This window comes from Sinocyclocheilus anshuiensis, unplaced genomic scaffold, assembly GCF_001515605.1.
Source record: "Sinocyclocheilus anshuiensis isolate Anshui unplaced genomic scaffold, SAMN03320099.WGS_v1.1 scaffold960, whole genome shotgun sequence".
NCBI lineage: Eukaryota > Metazoa > Chordata > Actinopteri > Cypriniformes > Cyprinidae > Sinocyclocheilus > Sinocyclocheilus anshuiensis.
This window is the reverse complement of record NW_015549635.1, coordinates 180,058-195,505: the sequence shown is the minus strand read 5'-3', so window position 1 is coordinate 195,505 and position 15,448 is coordinate 180,058. Positions and strand designations below refer to the sequence as shown.

The window sequence follows — 15,448 nt, the reverse complement described above, 5'->3', positions numbered from 1 at the left end:
TGCATTTACATTTACAGAAATTCCAGCTGCAGAAATAATGATATAAAGTTAAGTTTTAAAGATAATGTTTTTGACAAAAAGTATCTCATGTTCACCAAGGCATGAATAAAAATACAAATAAAAATATTAAATTAAATGTATAGCTATATGTATAACTCTTTACAATGTTTATGAAATACGTCTGTTAAGCTCACCAAGGCTGCATTTATTTGATAAACAGTAATATTGTGAAGTAATATGAGTTTAGACAACTATTTTCTATTTTAATATTTTTTTAAATCCCCCTTTCGCTTCGCATAGTTCTTAAACATAACTGAGATATTTTTCTAATATTAAATACTATTTTTGTCAGTAAGATGTTTTGTGTGGGCGCATGAACTCTAGAGTGAGCGCTCACGGCCGAGTGCGGCGAGTCTGTAACCCGAGCGCAGTGACAGCGGGCTGACTTGTCGCCAACTGTGTGCTGGAACAAACACGGATGGACCCGCACGTTAACTTTCTATGAAGATAACACTGTTTGCTGATTCGTTATGAAGGCCCAGAACTGGTTTATTGTCACCTGCTGCCTCTATGGCCTGAGCGCAATCGCAGGTAAGGTTACGTTTCCAAAGTGAATTTGTGTGTTGCGCGCACGTGTGAACACCCAGTAAACTTTAAAGTAACGCCACGTGTGATCTGATGTGATTAGCTGATAGTAAATCCAACATCTGACGTCCTACAACACCAAAGGGGGGTTGAAAAAGAGCCTTTTAACGTTACTTTCTTGTAGTCGTCTTTGTTTGTTTAAATTGGAATTGGTTTGGTACTGTTTTCACATGTAAATTGTGAATTGCAGTATAGCTCTCCAAACAATGCATCGAAAATGTTTATTCAAACATTAGCCTACAGCATTTTAACTCAATTCACAAAATAACAGTCTACCTTTCTCACTATTAGTAAGCTTTTGATCTATAAATATTTTACCTTTAAAGTAAAATGCGTAAATCCTGTAATTTGCATATCTTTCCATTTTAATACATAATCCCAGGACATTATTTTACAGTATACCATACGGTTTGATAAACAGGTCTTACCATGACAGAGGCTGTCAAATTACTGTAACTCACCCCAGTGTGAAAAGGTCAATTGCAGTATCATGTCAGTCATACTGTGAGAATATTTTGTCAGGAATGTGGGCTGTAGTGAACCGTAAGTGGCATTACTGTACAATTATTAAGTCTTTCACAGTTCTATTTTAAGAATTGGCACAAAACCTCATGGCAGTGCCATATATTCATTGATCACACTTTTGGATAGATATTAAAGTTATTAATGTAAGTGTTTTTTCTTATGATGTCTGTAGCATACATTATAGTTCTGTAATATTTTTTAATTCAAAAACCCTAAGGGTGAGGTGATTTGAAACATGTATCTGCCATTGGTTTCTATTGGCTTGACTGATACATAAATTAATGTTTTTGCTTAAACCAAATGTTCCCATGGTATGTTGCGCAATAATGGTGTGAAAGTATGATAGAATGAGTCGGTCAGAAGAATTGGCCACCTGTAAAAATGGTACCAAAGCCATTTAACATAAAAGGGACATTTTCTAAAGAATACAGTTTTTACGAGTACCCATGGGAAAATTGTAAATTAACCTCAAGTCAGACTGTCATCAGGAACTCTTTATATTAAAAGTTGATTTAAAGGTGTTTCGGAGAGGTTAATTGTGCTAATTATTTTAGGGAAGCTTTCGGTGGGACTGTTGAGCAGCAGATGGCATATTCTCTGTAAGGCCTCATTTATTTCACAATTTAAACGCTCATACAGAAAAAAATTACGATTTCTCATTTCCATAAAGTTTCTCCCATGATACTGTCTTTTAAAATTGGAATACAGCGGTGGGGTTTATTTTAATTTTTTATTACTCAGAAGAAAAGTCGGTCAAAACACAGTAAAACTGCTGTAAATGTGTACATATGCTCAAAGCAGCAGCCGTTGGTAATGAAGGTGGCGCATGGGGTGACGCGTGTCGTTTGTAACTGTCAGTTTTTATTCTGGAGGGCTCGAGGTGGTGAGGCTTGATGAATGTGGCGCCCCTAGAAGGCCCGCTTATAGATGCAGCTAACCTTCGAAAGCGATGGCCGAGCGAGTGGAGTAAACAGTCACCCTTAAAACTGTGCATGATGCAGGTCTAAGAACACCCAAGGCTGTGCGATTGGCTGAGCCTCTTATCTGTTCAGCTTTATGTTCAGATTTTTAGATCCATCCGTTCATCCATCATTACTATATTCAAAAATTAGGCAGTAAACTAGGGCTGTCAAAATGGCTGAAAAACTAAATTCGAATTTTTTTACTTAAATATTATCAATATTCAAATTATATTCGAATTTAAAAGGCACAATTTCAGTTGGGGGAAAAAAAACTGTTGGCTTCTGTCCTGAGGGCGCATCAAGCAAAATATTATGCACGTTTCTTCAAAGCATAATAAAATAACACGACTATCTTTGCATAATGTTTAAAATAATGCTTATAAACCATATATAATTAATAAAGTTGCTTAAACAATTATAGGTATAGTTTAATACAAAGGACCGAAAACCAATTACAAAGAGTACTTTCTTCATTTAAAAACTTGAGATGCAGTGGGATGGGGAAAACCGCCATAAAGTCTTGAGACTTGTTTTTAAAAGTTGAACTTACATTAATTTTACATAGCTTTCTAAACATGCGGCTCTCTTGTGCGAGACGCGAGTGCAACGGTGATAGATGTCCCTCTAGAAAATGCGATAAATATGCGTTCTGTGTGAACGGCTTGGTTTCGGTTTTGACGTAAACAACATCTTCCCTGCATTGATTGTTCTCTTTTGCTGCAATATTTTGAATGAACAACGTAGCAGCGCCGCATCCAGTGGGTTCAACTGGACAGGCTAACAAAAGCATTAAAATGCAATGACACTTACATCGTCGTCGCATTTCGTGCGCCACTGATAAGGCTGCCTGACGCACACCTAAAATGTGGATTTTTATTTTAAATTAGACGAATATTCGAAATTCAAATTTTTTTTGACAGCCCTACAGTAAACCGCCCAATACACATGACATTCTGGGCTTTAACCCGCAAAAGCTTTAACGCTCAGACTCTTAAGATTAAAGACTAAGGGTAGGAGAGAGTTGTGCTGCTATATTTATCAACAACATATTTTCTAGGTGCAACAGAAGCAGAAGATCAGCTGATGAAGAAACTATTTTCTTCATACAATGTTAAAGTGCGTCCTGCAAGGAGCCCAGAGGAAAGGGTCGTCGTGAGGATAGGCATGACCCTTTCATCATTCGTCAGCCTGGTAGGAAGACCCAAACACACACAGTTATGTAGCTTAATGGGCACATACCATTATTATTGTTATTAATATTATTATTTTGTTTTTTATTTTAAAAAGTGTTTCATTTTTAACAGTACAGCTTTATGCTTTGAAATGATGCATATTGTGAAAAGTGCTATACAAATAAGTTTGACTTGGCCTATGATATATTAATTATTATTTTAAAATATTATTATTATTATTATTATAAAGCGAATTAGGGGCAAAATCATTATGAATGCCTGACAGCTAAAAGCTGATTAGATGATGTGGTTAGTTGCTTGTTTATTTAAACAAATAGTGTGTTGGACATTGTTACCCATTGTGTCGCAGTGTATAATGCTGTGATTCTTAAAGAGGGAGTCAAAAAACTTGGGAGTCATTTTATTATGAATTTAATTTTATTTTCCTTGGTCTTCCTCAAGAGTTTTTGTTCATGTCACATATATTTCTTAAAGGCACAGCAGGAAAAAAAAAAAGGGCCACAGAGTATGGGAAAAACATTATATGACTGGTTATGATCACTGTAAAAATTAAACAATAAAAAATATAGTATGACCCCTTTATGAAATGCTATTAATTAGAGTTAGGATAAATTTGCAAAAGAACAGCTTCAAGTCTTTGTATGCCCATAATAAAAGCTAGTTTGAACCAAGTCTGACGGTTGGTTCAGCTGTTCAGTGTGTGAATTTGGAATGTGAATCAGATCATGCTATCCTTCACTTCTTAACTCTTAACTCATAACTTAAAAATTAGGGATTTAATAACCAGGTCTCGGGTAACAGTACACACACACATTTGCAATTTTGCAAATGTCTCAGAGTTAAAGTTTCTTGTCACCTTCATTACTCAGAACAGAAAGGAACACGACCCTCTCTACAGACTTTATGAACAGTGATTTCACATGATTTTTGCTTGACCAGCCAAATGTGTGTCCAAAACAAGACACATGTTGAGATAGCATTAATGTGTCACTCCAAATAACTATTCAGGCCGGAACCATCCACACATTTAAATCACTGCTTGTATATTAATAATATAAAGGGAATATAAAGTGTATATACAATGTGTAAATGAGTGTTATGGTGTGTGTTGACCCATCCCCCAACTGTTTGTGCTCTGTACTGAGACTGGGACAGCTGACATTCCTACACTAGTTTTAAATAACATTCAGGACTGTGTACTGATCTGACCATTGAGCCTCAGTTCTTTCCCTTGGCTTCTAATATCCCTTCACCCCCTTCTCCCATTGCAGCCAGGGTTCCCATTATTTGTCTTGACTCTAAACATACATCAGAGGCAGAGAATTCGGGGATCCTTCTTTATGCAATGAACAAAATTATAAACGCAACACTTTTGTTTTTGCCCCCATTTTTCATGAGCTGAACTCAAAGATCTAAGACTTTTTCTATGTACACAAAAGGCCTATTTCTCTCAAATATTGTTCACAAATCTGTCTAAATCGGTGTAAGTGAGCACTTCTCCTTTCCGAGATAATCCATCCACCTCACAGGTGTGGCATATCAAGATGCTGATTAGACAGCATGATTATTGCACAGGTGTGCCTTAGGCTGGCCACAATAAAAGGCCACTCTAAAATGTGCAGTTTTACTGTATTGGGGGGTCTGAAAACCAGTCTATATCTGGTGTGACCACCATTTGCCTCACGCAGTGTAACGCATCTCCTTCGCATAGAGTTGATCAGGTTGGTGATTGTGGCCTGTGGAATGTTGGTACACTCCTCTTTATGCCACACCTGTGAGGTGGATGGATTATCTCGGCAAAGGAGAAGTGCTCACTAACACCGATTTAGACAGATTTGTGAACAATATTTGAGAGAAATAGGCCTTTTGTGTACATAGAAAAAGTCTTAGATCTTTGAGTTCAGCTCATGAAAAATGGGGGCAAAAACAAAAGTGTTGCGTTTATAATTTTGTTCAGTGTATATATGTTCTTGTTTTTCTTCCTAATCCCTCATTTATACCATTCAACCATCAAGAAAATACAGCAGTTTTAGGGAATAATAAGATACAATGCTAGTATAATATAATGTTTGGTGATTACTGTGTTGTTTACATTCACTATGGCTCCTGCTGTGGAGGAAGAGCAATTTCATTCTCAAGCAAAATATTACAGAGATTTAAAGTTATTGAATATGTTGTAACTTACCCAAAATAGCATAGTGTTTACATTTCTTTAAGATATTACATCCTAAAGTTCATTTTGTAGTACTGTAAGTTCCAGATTGCTGATATTTCTTTGAAACTATTCTCTTTGGTGAAGTAAATATAAACTAAATATTTGCCCATACTGTGTCTAAAATGTGAGTTACTCAATATATAGCTTGTTGTTTATTGAACTGTTGTATTAAAGCAACATCACACTTGCAATCGTGCTGTTGTTCGTACCTGTGGCCAAATCACAGCCATGCACTCTTAAATGTAATATTGATTAATAGTAAAACCACTGATTGCCCTGTCTAAATTCATGTGTATCCACTAATTAAATTAATTAATTATTTGTATATGTTTTGTTTCATGTTTTTTTTTTGTGTGTGTTCTAGAACATGAAAGATGAGGAGATGAACACTATTGTTATTATGAACTTGGTAAGTCAGCACAATTTCTTCTGGCTCCTTTGTGTCATTTTGAGAAATAATGTCTTGTGCGTAATTCAAATGTATAAAGCTTTATTTGCATTGAAGAAAAGTTATCTGTCATCTATCATAATAATGTCCTGGGCTAAAGTTACCACACAAGACAAACTCTGACAATAAGAACTAGGATCAATATAAAGTAACTTTGAATGCAAAATGAAAAATTATGCAAATGCTGTTGATAATATGTATGGACAAATGTGCAGAGATATTGCATTTGGTATAATTAATGACACAAGCCAGATCATTTGAAATCATTTGATTAAATGATGAACTGTTTGTACTTATAATTTCATCGATGACCCTCATTTATCTGCATATGCACACACACACACACCTTTTGTGCTCTTACAGGAGTGGAACGATTATCGCCTCTCCTGGAACCCCAAAGATTATGGGGGAATTGATGTGTTGCGCATCCCATCTGGAAAAGTGTGGCTTCCTGATATTGTTCTCATCAATAAGTGAGTTGTGTGTGTGTGTGTGTGTGTGTGTGTGTGTGTGTGTCTGTGTCTGTGTCTCTGTGTCTGTGTGTGTCATTGCATATTATCTCAGAGAACCTATGAGTGTCGGGCACATTATCTTTGAAAGCCTTTGCTGAGTTTCTGCAAGAACAGCAGAAATAACAGAAATTATCAAAGCTTTTGTGAAGCTTATTAAGAGATGTGTACTTTCTCTATCTGTTCCTTTCTCACACACTCTCACTTTAATGTCCAGGTAGACCCCCATCACTGCTGGTGTAAACATACTCCCTCCTTCATTCATCTCTGCTTTATAGCCAATTAAACAACACTGCTGTCCACTAGCAGCCTTGCTGGTCCTGCATTCACTCCTACACACACACACACACACACATACACAAATTGCATCCTACACACTGTTCAATGGGAGACATCTTCAAGTCCCAGAGCACCATTACCATAATAGATGGGAAGTTTTAAAAGCCTGGTTTGTGTCCTATGAGGATTATATACCAGTGTTCTATGATTTACGGCTCAAATTGTTGATCTATCTGATTTGTAGGTATTACTCTTACCTATTATGAAACAGCCATACAATATGTGGTAAAATAAAATAACATAATTTACAGTGTCGTGTCAGTAAACTCCAAGCTGACAATGAGCAGGGGCTGTCAAGCTCCTAAAATGACAGAAAGTAGTCTATAAACTTTGTACACTGTATTCTAAGTCATATTATAGCTTTGTGTAAAGAACGGATTTAATGTAAGCCATTATTCATTGTAAATTATACACGTGTACACACTTAGGGTTACAAGGCGATAAAGAGCCCATGTTGTTTCCCAGCACCTACAAAGCATACTGAGACACTAAACTTGAATATGTGCAAGTACAGTAACTTTTGTTTTTTTTGGTAAACTATCTCTTTAAGTACTCTGGTCTTCTCAGAAATGTTTTTAAAAAATTGCAGGCCAGCATCTGTACTCAAAGAAACCTCAAATGCATTCGTCACCTTACAGACTTCTTAAGAAGCACATAATGGCTCTCGGAGACATAATGCAGAGTCCATGTTTCTTAGCATTACTGAGTGTCTGTAACTAGAGCCAAATAGTCAGTGGTGGTGGGTGTTCAGTATCTAATAATGCTTCAGCAGTGATGATGCAGCTAAAATCTGCAGTCCATTTCGTTTTTTTTAAGTGATTCCAATCAGTTTGTACTGATAGAAAATATATATCGGTGGTGTTCTGAAATGAGGAGGTGAAGTTTTTTTTTTTTTTTTTAATCAAATGTAAATTCATGTCCCAGTCACATTTTTTTGGTTAAATAAACATTACTTACACTATCAGAAAATATATATATTTTATATTTTTACATTTGCAATGTAATCAATATTCTATTTATTAAAGCCAAGTATGAATCTCATCAAGTTAGTGTTTTTAAGCATTTTACATTTATTCCAAAATAATAACTCAAGGCAGTAACAATTTAAACATATTTTATTTGTGAACTTATGTTCAGCTATTCTTTTTAATAGTTAACTTTTAACTATTTTTGAATTTTTCGGATCATTCAGTCATCAAAGCTCGGTAAATACTGGTCACAGACACAGAGATTTACTTTACTTTTCACCAAGCTGATTGCTCAATAAAAACTCCCACACAGGGGATTTCAGAAGTTAGGGGGACAGACATGTCTTATTTTATTTATTTATTTATTTGTTTATTTATTTTGACTACTAATAATAATAATTATAATAATTATTATTATTTCTTACCTCTTAATGCAGCTGGACAATAACCAATAAATTTGTATTCTATAATATTTTTCCTATATTTTCCTAGTGACAATTTTATGATTGATTTATGTACTACAAACACTTTTTTGCCATTTTTATCACAGAACAAAGCAGAAAATATATTTTATAGATTCTTAAGGCTACTGTAATAAAATTGTCAATTATCACTGCATTATACATATACTTTATTTATTACCTAAAGATGACTTGGAAAAACAAACAAAACAAAAAACATATTGTCACAATCGTGTGTTGTATTCAAGTTTCATCAGTCAAAACGTTTCTGCTTTTTATTCAGCATAGCTACAGCGATAGCCGGATTCCTTTGTCCATATTGGGGCTTTCCTGGCACGTCACAAGTTTACTTCTAGGAGGCATTGCCTCCTCTCACGTGACTTACCCCATTCATTCTCAATTACCCCCCAGCAAACTCACGGCACACTTTAGGGGGTCAGTTAAAACTCAATGGGCTCAGGGAAGGTGAGAGAGACGCGGACTCCTGCTGTAACTTTACCTGCTGGTGTCGCTGTTGGACAATGTTTCTTTAGAAAAACGAGTGATTTGAAGTCAATTTGAAGTGATTTGTTTTTTTATATTCAAACTTCTCAAACTTGATTTTTGAATCTGATACTGTCAATGTGGATTCAGTCTTTTAGAATTTCAGGGGGAAAAGTAATAGAAGTGTAACCATCTAAATTGCCTTAATTTTGAAATTCATGTTTTTAGTAATGATATACAAGTTTATACTGCATTTAAAACCCTGTTTGTGTGTGCAGCAATGATGGCGTATTTGGTGTAGCTCTACAGGTCCACGTGCAAGCCTACAGTAACGGCCGTGTGACGTGGACTCCACCAGCTCTTTACAAGAGTTCCTGCGGAGTAAAGGTAAATTCTGAAATACAACAGACATTTTATATTGCAAATTACTCAATATTACGTTAGGAAATGTGTAGATGATGATGATGATGATTGGGTAATAAAAATCAAGTGCTCTACATTCTAATTCTTTAAATAAGGGCTGTGAAACATTAACAACATGCCATAAAAATTCTAGATGTGTATTAATATTAATGGCTCCACTATCATCAGTACTTTAATGTTTTCTTTTAAGCACTAATTTTTTCGGTATTGTTCTTGTTGATGAATGTTCAGCATCTTTCAGTAAATACTGTAGTGATAAGAGTAAGTTATGGATGAGACCTTTAAATACTGTAATGAAGTGTAAAATCATAAGAAGTTTAATGACGCATTAAATCACTAGTGTTTATGCTCAGCACTATGAATATATTACAGTAGGACACTACTGGGGATCATTTCTTGTTGAAAAAAGTCTACTTTTCCTCATAGAAGTGAGGATCTCTCTCTGATTCTTTTGTACTTGTTTTGTGAATGTTTCTCCCCTCATTTGTATTGCTGCTTTTGTTTGGCCTCGCTCTAGTTTGGCTGCGTTTGATGTTCCGTCTGGTCTTTGCATGTGTGAAAAGCAGAAAGAGAGATGATTAAAGGAAGATCTGAGAGGAAAGATGCTCGTCAGACAAGCTGCAAGCACACTAACATGCACAAACTATTGGTACCTTTTTCTCCATCTGCAGGTGACATACTTTCCTTTTGACTGGCAAAATTGCACCATGGTTTTCCACTCGTATACATATGATTCCTCAGAAGTGGATCTGCAGCATGGCCTTGATAAGAGAGGAAATGAAATCCGAGAGATAGTCTTCGACACAGGCTTTAGTGGTAATGGCACTGTAACACTAAAACACTGCTACCTCTTGACATTCATACTGAAAAGTCTGTGGTGTTCATTAATGAACATTAAGATCGTTCAAAGAATTCATCTAAGACTACAATATCAACCAACTGTAAACACCCTTGAAATGCCCTATTAACATCTTAACAGCTTAAAAATACCCTAACAACCACTGGGAAAAAAAACATTCTAGCAACTGTTAAGAAACCACATAGAACAGGGGTGTCCAAGCCTGTTCCTGGAGGACCACTGTCCTGTAGATTTTAGCTCCGACCCCTAGTTAAACACACCTAAATCAGCTAATCAAGGTCTTCAGACTCACTAAAAGCTTCCAGGCACGCAAATTTTTGCGGGACATTGGCCCTCTGTTAGCAGGATTGGACACCTCTGAACTAAAACAACCTAGCAACGCCCTAGACACCATCTAGCAATGCTCAGCAACCTTTTAAATGTTCAGAAGCTTTGTGAAGCCTTGTTTAAACCTCGCTTTGTACATGATTTCAGCCTATTGCCCATTAACTTTACACACACTGCTTGAATTCACTCAGAATGACAATGATATATGATATCATTGTAATGTTCTGCCATGTATCCAACTGAACACAAAAACAAACAATGTCATCTCATCCAGAGAGTGGAGAATGGCACATTCGTCACAAGGTTTCTAGAAAGAATGTGCGAGAGGACCTGTATGAGGACATCACCTTCTACCTGATCATCGAGAGGAAGCCCATGTATTACGTGTTTAACATCGTCCTGCCCTGTATCCTCATCACCATCATTGCCATCTTTAACTTCTACTTGCCACCTGATGCAGGTGAGGAGTGTTTGCTTTGTTTTTGTTTTGTTTTTTTATTTCAAACCAATACCAGATTTGTTGTAAATGGTAAAATAAATCAAATCTGCTTTAAATCCAGAACATAAAACAGGAGAGAATCTGAGTATGCACAGAAAATTAATAAACATCAATACAAATGGCCTTTTTATTAGATTCACGTTTTATTGACCTTGAACTAATGAATGTCCTATTATTGTCCATTATAAATAGAGTTTATACCTGCACAGTTAAACAGGATCAGTCTTTCAGTTCTACCAGTTAAGAGTGTAACAAATCATGAAGGGATCATTAGAACAAGCTAATTCTACAGCTTATATAGTTTGGCCAATTCATTCCATTATATACAATTAATCTTATCACAAAAACAAATTAAGACTCTGTGTAAGTATATGCATGAGTAGATCAAGAGAAGCTCTCTTTTCTTTTCAGGGGAGAAGATGGGCCTTTCCATCAACGTACTGCTGACTTTAACTGTCTTCCTGCTTCTGCTGGCCAACAAAGTCCCAGAAACATCACTGGGTGTTCCCATTATCGTCAACTACCTGATGTTCACCATGATCCTGGTCACCTTTTCTGTCATCCTCAGTGTTGTGGTACTCAACCTTCACCATCGCTCCCCCAGCACACACCAAATGCCCCTTTGGGTGCGCAAGGTCAGTACAGAAACCTCTAGTCACTAGGGCTGTCAAAAAAAAATTCGAATTTCGAATATTTGTCGAATTTTAAATTAAAATCCACATTCGAATGCAAAAACGTTGCATTCGAATTTTAGGTGTGTGTCAGGCAGCCTTATCAGTGGCGCACGAAATGCGACGACAATGTAAGTGTCATTGCATTTTAATGCTTTTGTTAGCCTGTCCAGTTGAACCCACTAGATGCGGCGCTGCTACGTTGTTCATTCAAAATATTGCAGAAAAAGAGAACAATCAATGCGGGGAAGATGTTGTTTACGTCAAAACCGAAACCAAGCCGTTCACACAGAATGCATATTTATTGCATTTTCTAGAGGGACATCTATCACCGCTGCACTCGCGTCTCGCACAAGAGAGCCAGCCGCATGTTTAGAAAGCTATGTAAAATTAATGTAAGTTCAAGGTTTTCTGTCCTTTGTATTAAACTATACATATAATTGTTTAAGCAACTTTATTAATTATATATGGTTTATAAGCATTATTTTAAACATTATGCAAAGATAGTCGTGTTATTTTATTATGCTTTGAAGAAACGTGCATAATATTTTGCTCGATGCGCCCTCTTGTGGCCTCAGGACAGAAGCCAACAGCTTTTTTTCCCCCAACTGAAATTGTGCCTTTTAAATTCGAATATAATTCGAATATTGATAATATTTAAGTAAAAAAATTCGAATTTAGTTTTTCAGCCATTTTGACAGCCCTACTAGTCACGGTGTCAAAGAAGATTTCATATAGTATTTGAACTTTTTGCTTTCTACTGTGATTAAATGTTTTTTTGGGTTTTGTTTTGGTTGAGAATAAATAAGCATTAGCAAAACACAAAACTTTTGTTAGGAGATGGATACCCTTTTGTGAAAATTTTGTGGAGTCAGCTGCTTTCATCAAATTGACGGCTATATTGTTAAAATGACAGATGCAGAAAATGTTTCCATTTAGCATTTGCTTTTATTCATGGGCACTCCAAAACACCCCAATCTGCCAATTACGAACTTATGAAAAAAGGATAAAAATGTAAAACAGACACAAATAGATAATGGTTCAAAATAGACAACAATTCAGTTTAGCAAAGAGACCATGCAGCAAAATAAAAGCATCTTTCCAAAAAGCAGCCTAGTATGTTAGACTATTAACCTTTATCAATGGCTGTGAGCTCTACATTATTTAAACTTATTAGAGCCGTGGCCTCTTCATCACACCACAGTGACCCATTTACACCTTCTATTAATACCCATTTCAAGCTACCCAATCACAAGTGGACAACGCTTCTAAAGATTATAGTAAAAAAAAAGCAGCATTTCTTGATTCACATTCAGTACAGTTTTGCAGGACATTCATCCATGACAGCAAGGCCATGTGAAAATAGATGTGTGATGCAAGGCTGAAAGATTATTTGCTGGCCAAGTGCAAACTGTCTCTTTCTTTTCGAGCCTTTGTGAAGTCATGCAGATGAAGCGAGGACTCAGCCATCTCAAGGCGATTGTTGTTGCACAACACTATAGCGCTATTAATAAAGTGCACTAGAAATGATTGTTTTGCTTACATAATTATTATTGTGCTGTGAAAAAAGGATGGACAAATAACAAACATGCAGTTCAAAGTTTAAAAATCATACACTATTTCTCTACACTTGTTCTGAGTAAGTCATCATCTGTTAATACAGTATATGAATATTAATGTAGAAACTTATAAGACTGTAAAATTGCATTTCTTCTAGATTTTTATCCACATGTTACCTCCATACCTGGGGATGCTGCGACCTAAAGTGGAGACCCCTCTGTTTCTTGAGAAACCTGTCAAAAAAGAGAACACCCAAGCCATCAGCAGAGTGGCCGATGAGTACTTCATCCGCAAGCCCAATAACACCAACTTCCTCTTCCCCAAACCTCACAGGTAAGCTCCTGATGCTAAGATATTCTGAAACTCATGTTAATTTTGTAATTAATTTTAACTGGAATTGATTTGCTGATAATAAATTTTGTAATCAAAAACTGTAGTCTGTTTAATTAGAAAAATGCAAAATAGAGGCATTTTCACTACTGGTCTCAGACTCATGGAGCCCACTGTGTGTGTGTGAGTACAGTTACACGCCTTAGGTTTTGATTAATCCTTTACTCTCTCTCTTATACACTTTAAATCACCTCAACCAGGGAATTTCACTCTCAGTGAGCCCTGTGTGTCTGGGGTATGTGTGTGAATGGGGGTTTAGAAAAAAGGAAGAAATCATCACTAAAATAAAAAGGATCAGCACAAATCGACTCTGACACATTAGACCTGCCTTGCATCAGGCTCAAGAGAGGAGGGTGGAGATGTAGAGACAGGAGAGAGTGTGAGAGAGAAAGGGAAGATGAGAGAAATTCGATGAGGCAGCGGTGTCTTGCTTTATAATTGGTTTTATAGCGTGTTTTGGCACCATTGCCACCATGTTTTAGTCAAATTAGTCTTTCCTGATTAGTCATCTGTGTCTGCTGACGTACAGAGTGAGGAGGGAGGGGGAAGGAAAAAAATCTTCAAGACCGGCAGAGGATGCCATTGACCTTTTGTTTCATTCATTTAATACACTAGTCTTGTGCAGCCACTCGCAAGATTTTTGACTATTGCCAACTAACTTATTCTGGCCAAGATATCTAAAATGATAGTTGCAACATATAACCACAGTTTGCTTTTTAAATGTGATATTTACCAACACCAAACCATTCAAAGGTAAGATTGTTTAATGTTTTTGAAAGACATATCTTATGTTCAAAGTTGTGTTTATTTGATTGATTAAAAATACAGTAAAAACTGTAATATTGTGAAATTTTATTATATTTAAAATAATTATTTTCCATTTTATTATGTTTTAAAATGCAGTTTATCCCTGTGACAGTGAAGCTGAATTCAGTAGACATTACTCCAGTCTTCAGTATCACAGGATCCTCACATGGTTACTTTTGATCAATTTAATGCATCCTTGCTGAATAAGAGATTTGATTTCTTTAAAAAAAGAAATATACTGACTCAAAACTGTATGGTAGTGTAAATCTCATCTCAATCATACCACAATATTAGACCGGCTTGATTTTGCATTCAAATAATGCCATTGCAGATTCTGCGATTTGACTTAAAAAAAATAATAATAAAAATAAAAAATTGTAGAAAATTAATTTAGACTTCGTCTGAAAATGCTCTTAATTATTTCACAGACATACAGTACTCTCATACATACTCGGAATATCTTTGAACCTTGCAAACTTTGTAAAATCCAGTGTTCATTTCTTCCTTGGAAGTTCTCGTTTTAGCAGCCTGGTGATGTTTTTCCCTGGAGGACTGATAAAATACTGTGTTCACTGACTTCTGAAAGTTGTGCAGAAACCAGTAAAACAAATTGGAGCTTTGCCATTATGAATATGCATCTGATGGTAACTTATGGCTGTAAGTGTTGAAAAAAACTTTTAATGAGTGCTTAACAATATGTTGTACACTTTAATTTGATTTATCATCTGCTATGATGATGTTCCAAATTAGGGTTGGGCCGATAGACGATGCCATCGTCCATCACCGATGGCTGACAGACATCACGATGTTAAGCTGACATCGTGATCCCCCCTCCTCTCCCGCAATCCGCCGCATCCCAGTTCCGTGTTCGGAAAGGAAATGAAGTGTACTATGGAAACCCTAAAGGGAATAAATGGCATATGAGATGGGCGGATTAAAAAAATATTTCAATACTTTTTCTCGCAATTATATCGTTGAGTAAGTATAGGCAACTGTATATAAATTGCAGGCATCAGGGAGCCGCTATTGAAACCGCTTTCAATTGCGCGCTCTCATTTTACTTTCACTTTCACTTTTGAGATTCGTGATCACAAGGACTCTATACTATGGAGCGGCAGTACTTACCACACATTTGACAAGATTAGATGTTTGTCATTGGTGCTC

General features: G+C 36.3%; 1 protein-coding gene across 2 annotated transcripts in view; it reads left to right on the top strand.

Moving 5' to 3' along the window:
- The first annotated feature begins 386 nt into the window (after positions 1 to 386).
- Positions 387 to 15,448, top strand: part of LOC107659727 (acetylcholine receptor subunit beta-like) — a 31,732-nt gene continuing 16,670 nt past the window's right edge. For both annotated transcript variants that reach the window (XM_016448753.1, XM_016448752.1), the window contains exons 1-9: positions 387 to 591; positions 3,190 to 3,323; positions 5,905 to 5,949; positions 6,352 to 6,461; positions 9,027 to 9,135; positions 9,843 to 9,987; positions 10,632 to 10,817; positions 11,268 to 11,491; positions 13,245 to 13,420. In XM_016448753.1, the coding sequence (XP_016304239.1) occupies positions 531 to 591; positions 3,190 to 3,323; positions 5,905 to 5,949; positions 6,352 to 6,461; positions 9,027 to 9,135; positions 9,843 to 9,987; positions 10,632 to 10,817; positions 11,268 to 11,491; positions 13,245 to 13,420 (1,190 nt within the window). In that variant the 5' untranslated portion in view covers positions 387 to 530. The remainder of the gene's footprint in view (positions 592 to 3,189; positions 3,324 to 5,904; positions 5,950 to 6,351; positions 6,462 to 9,026; positions 9,136 to 9,842; positions 9,988 to 10,631; positions 10,818 to 11,267; positions 11,492 to 13,244; positions 13,421 to 15,448) is intronic.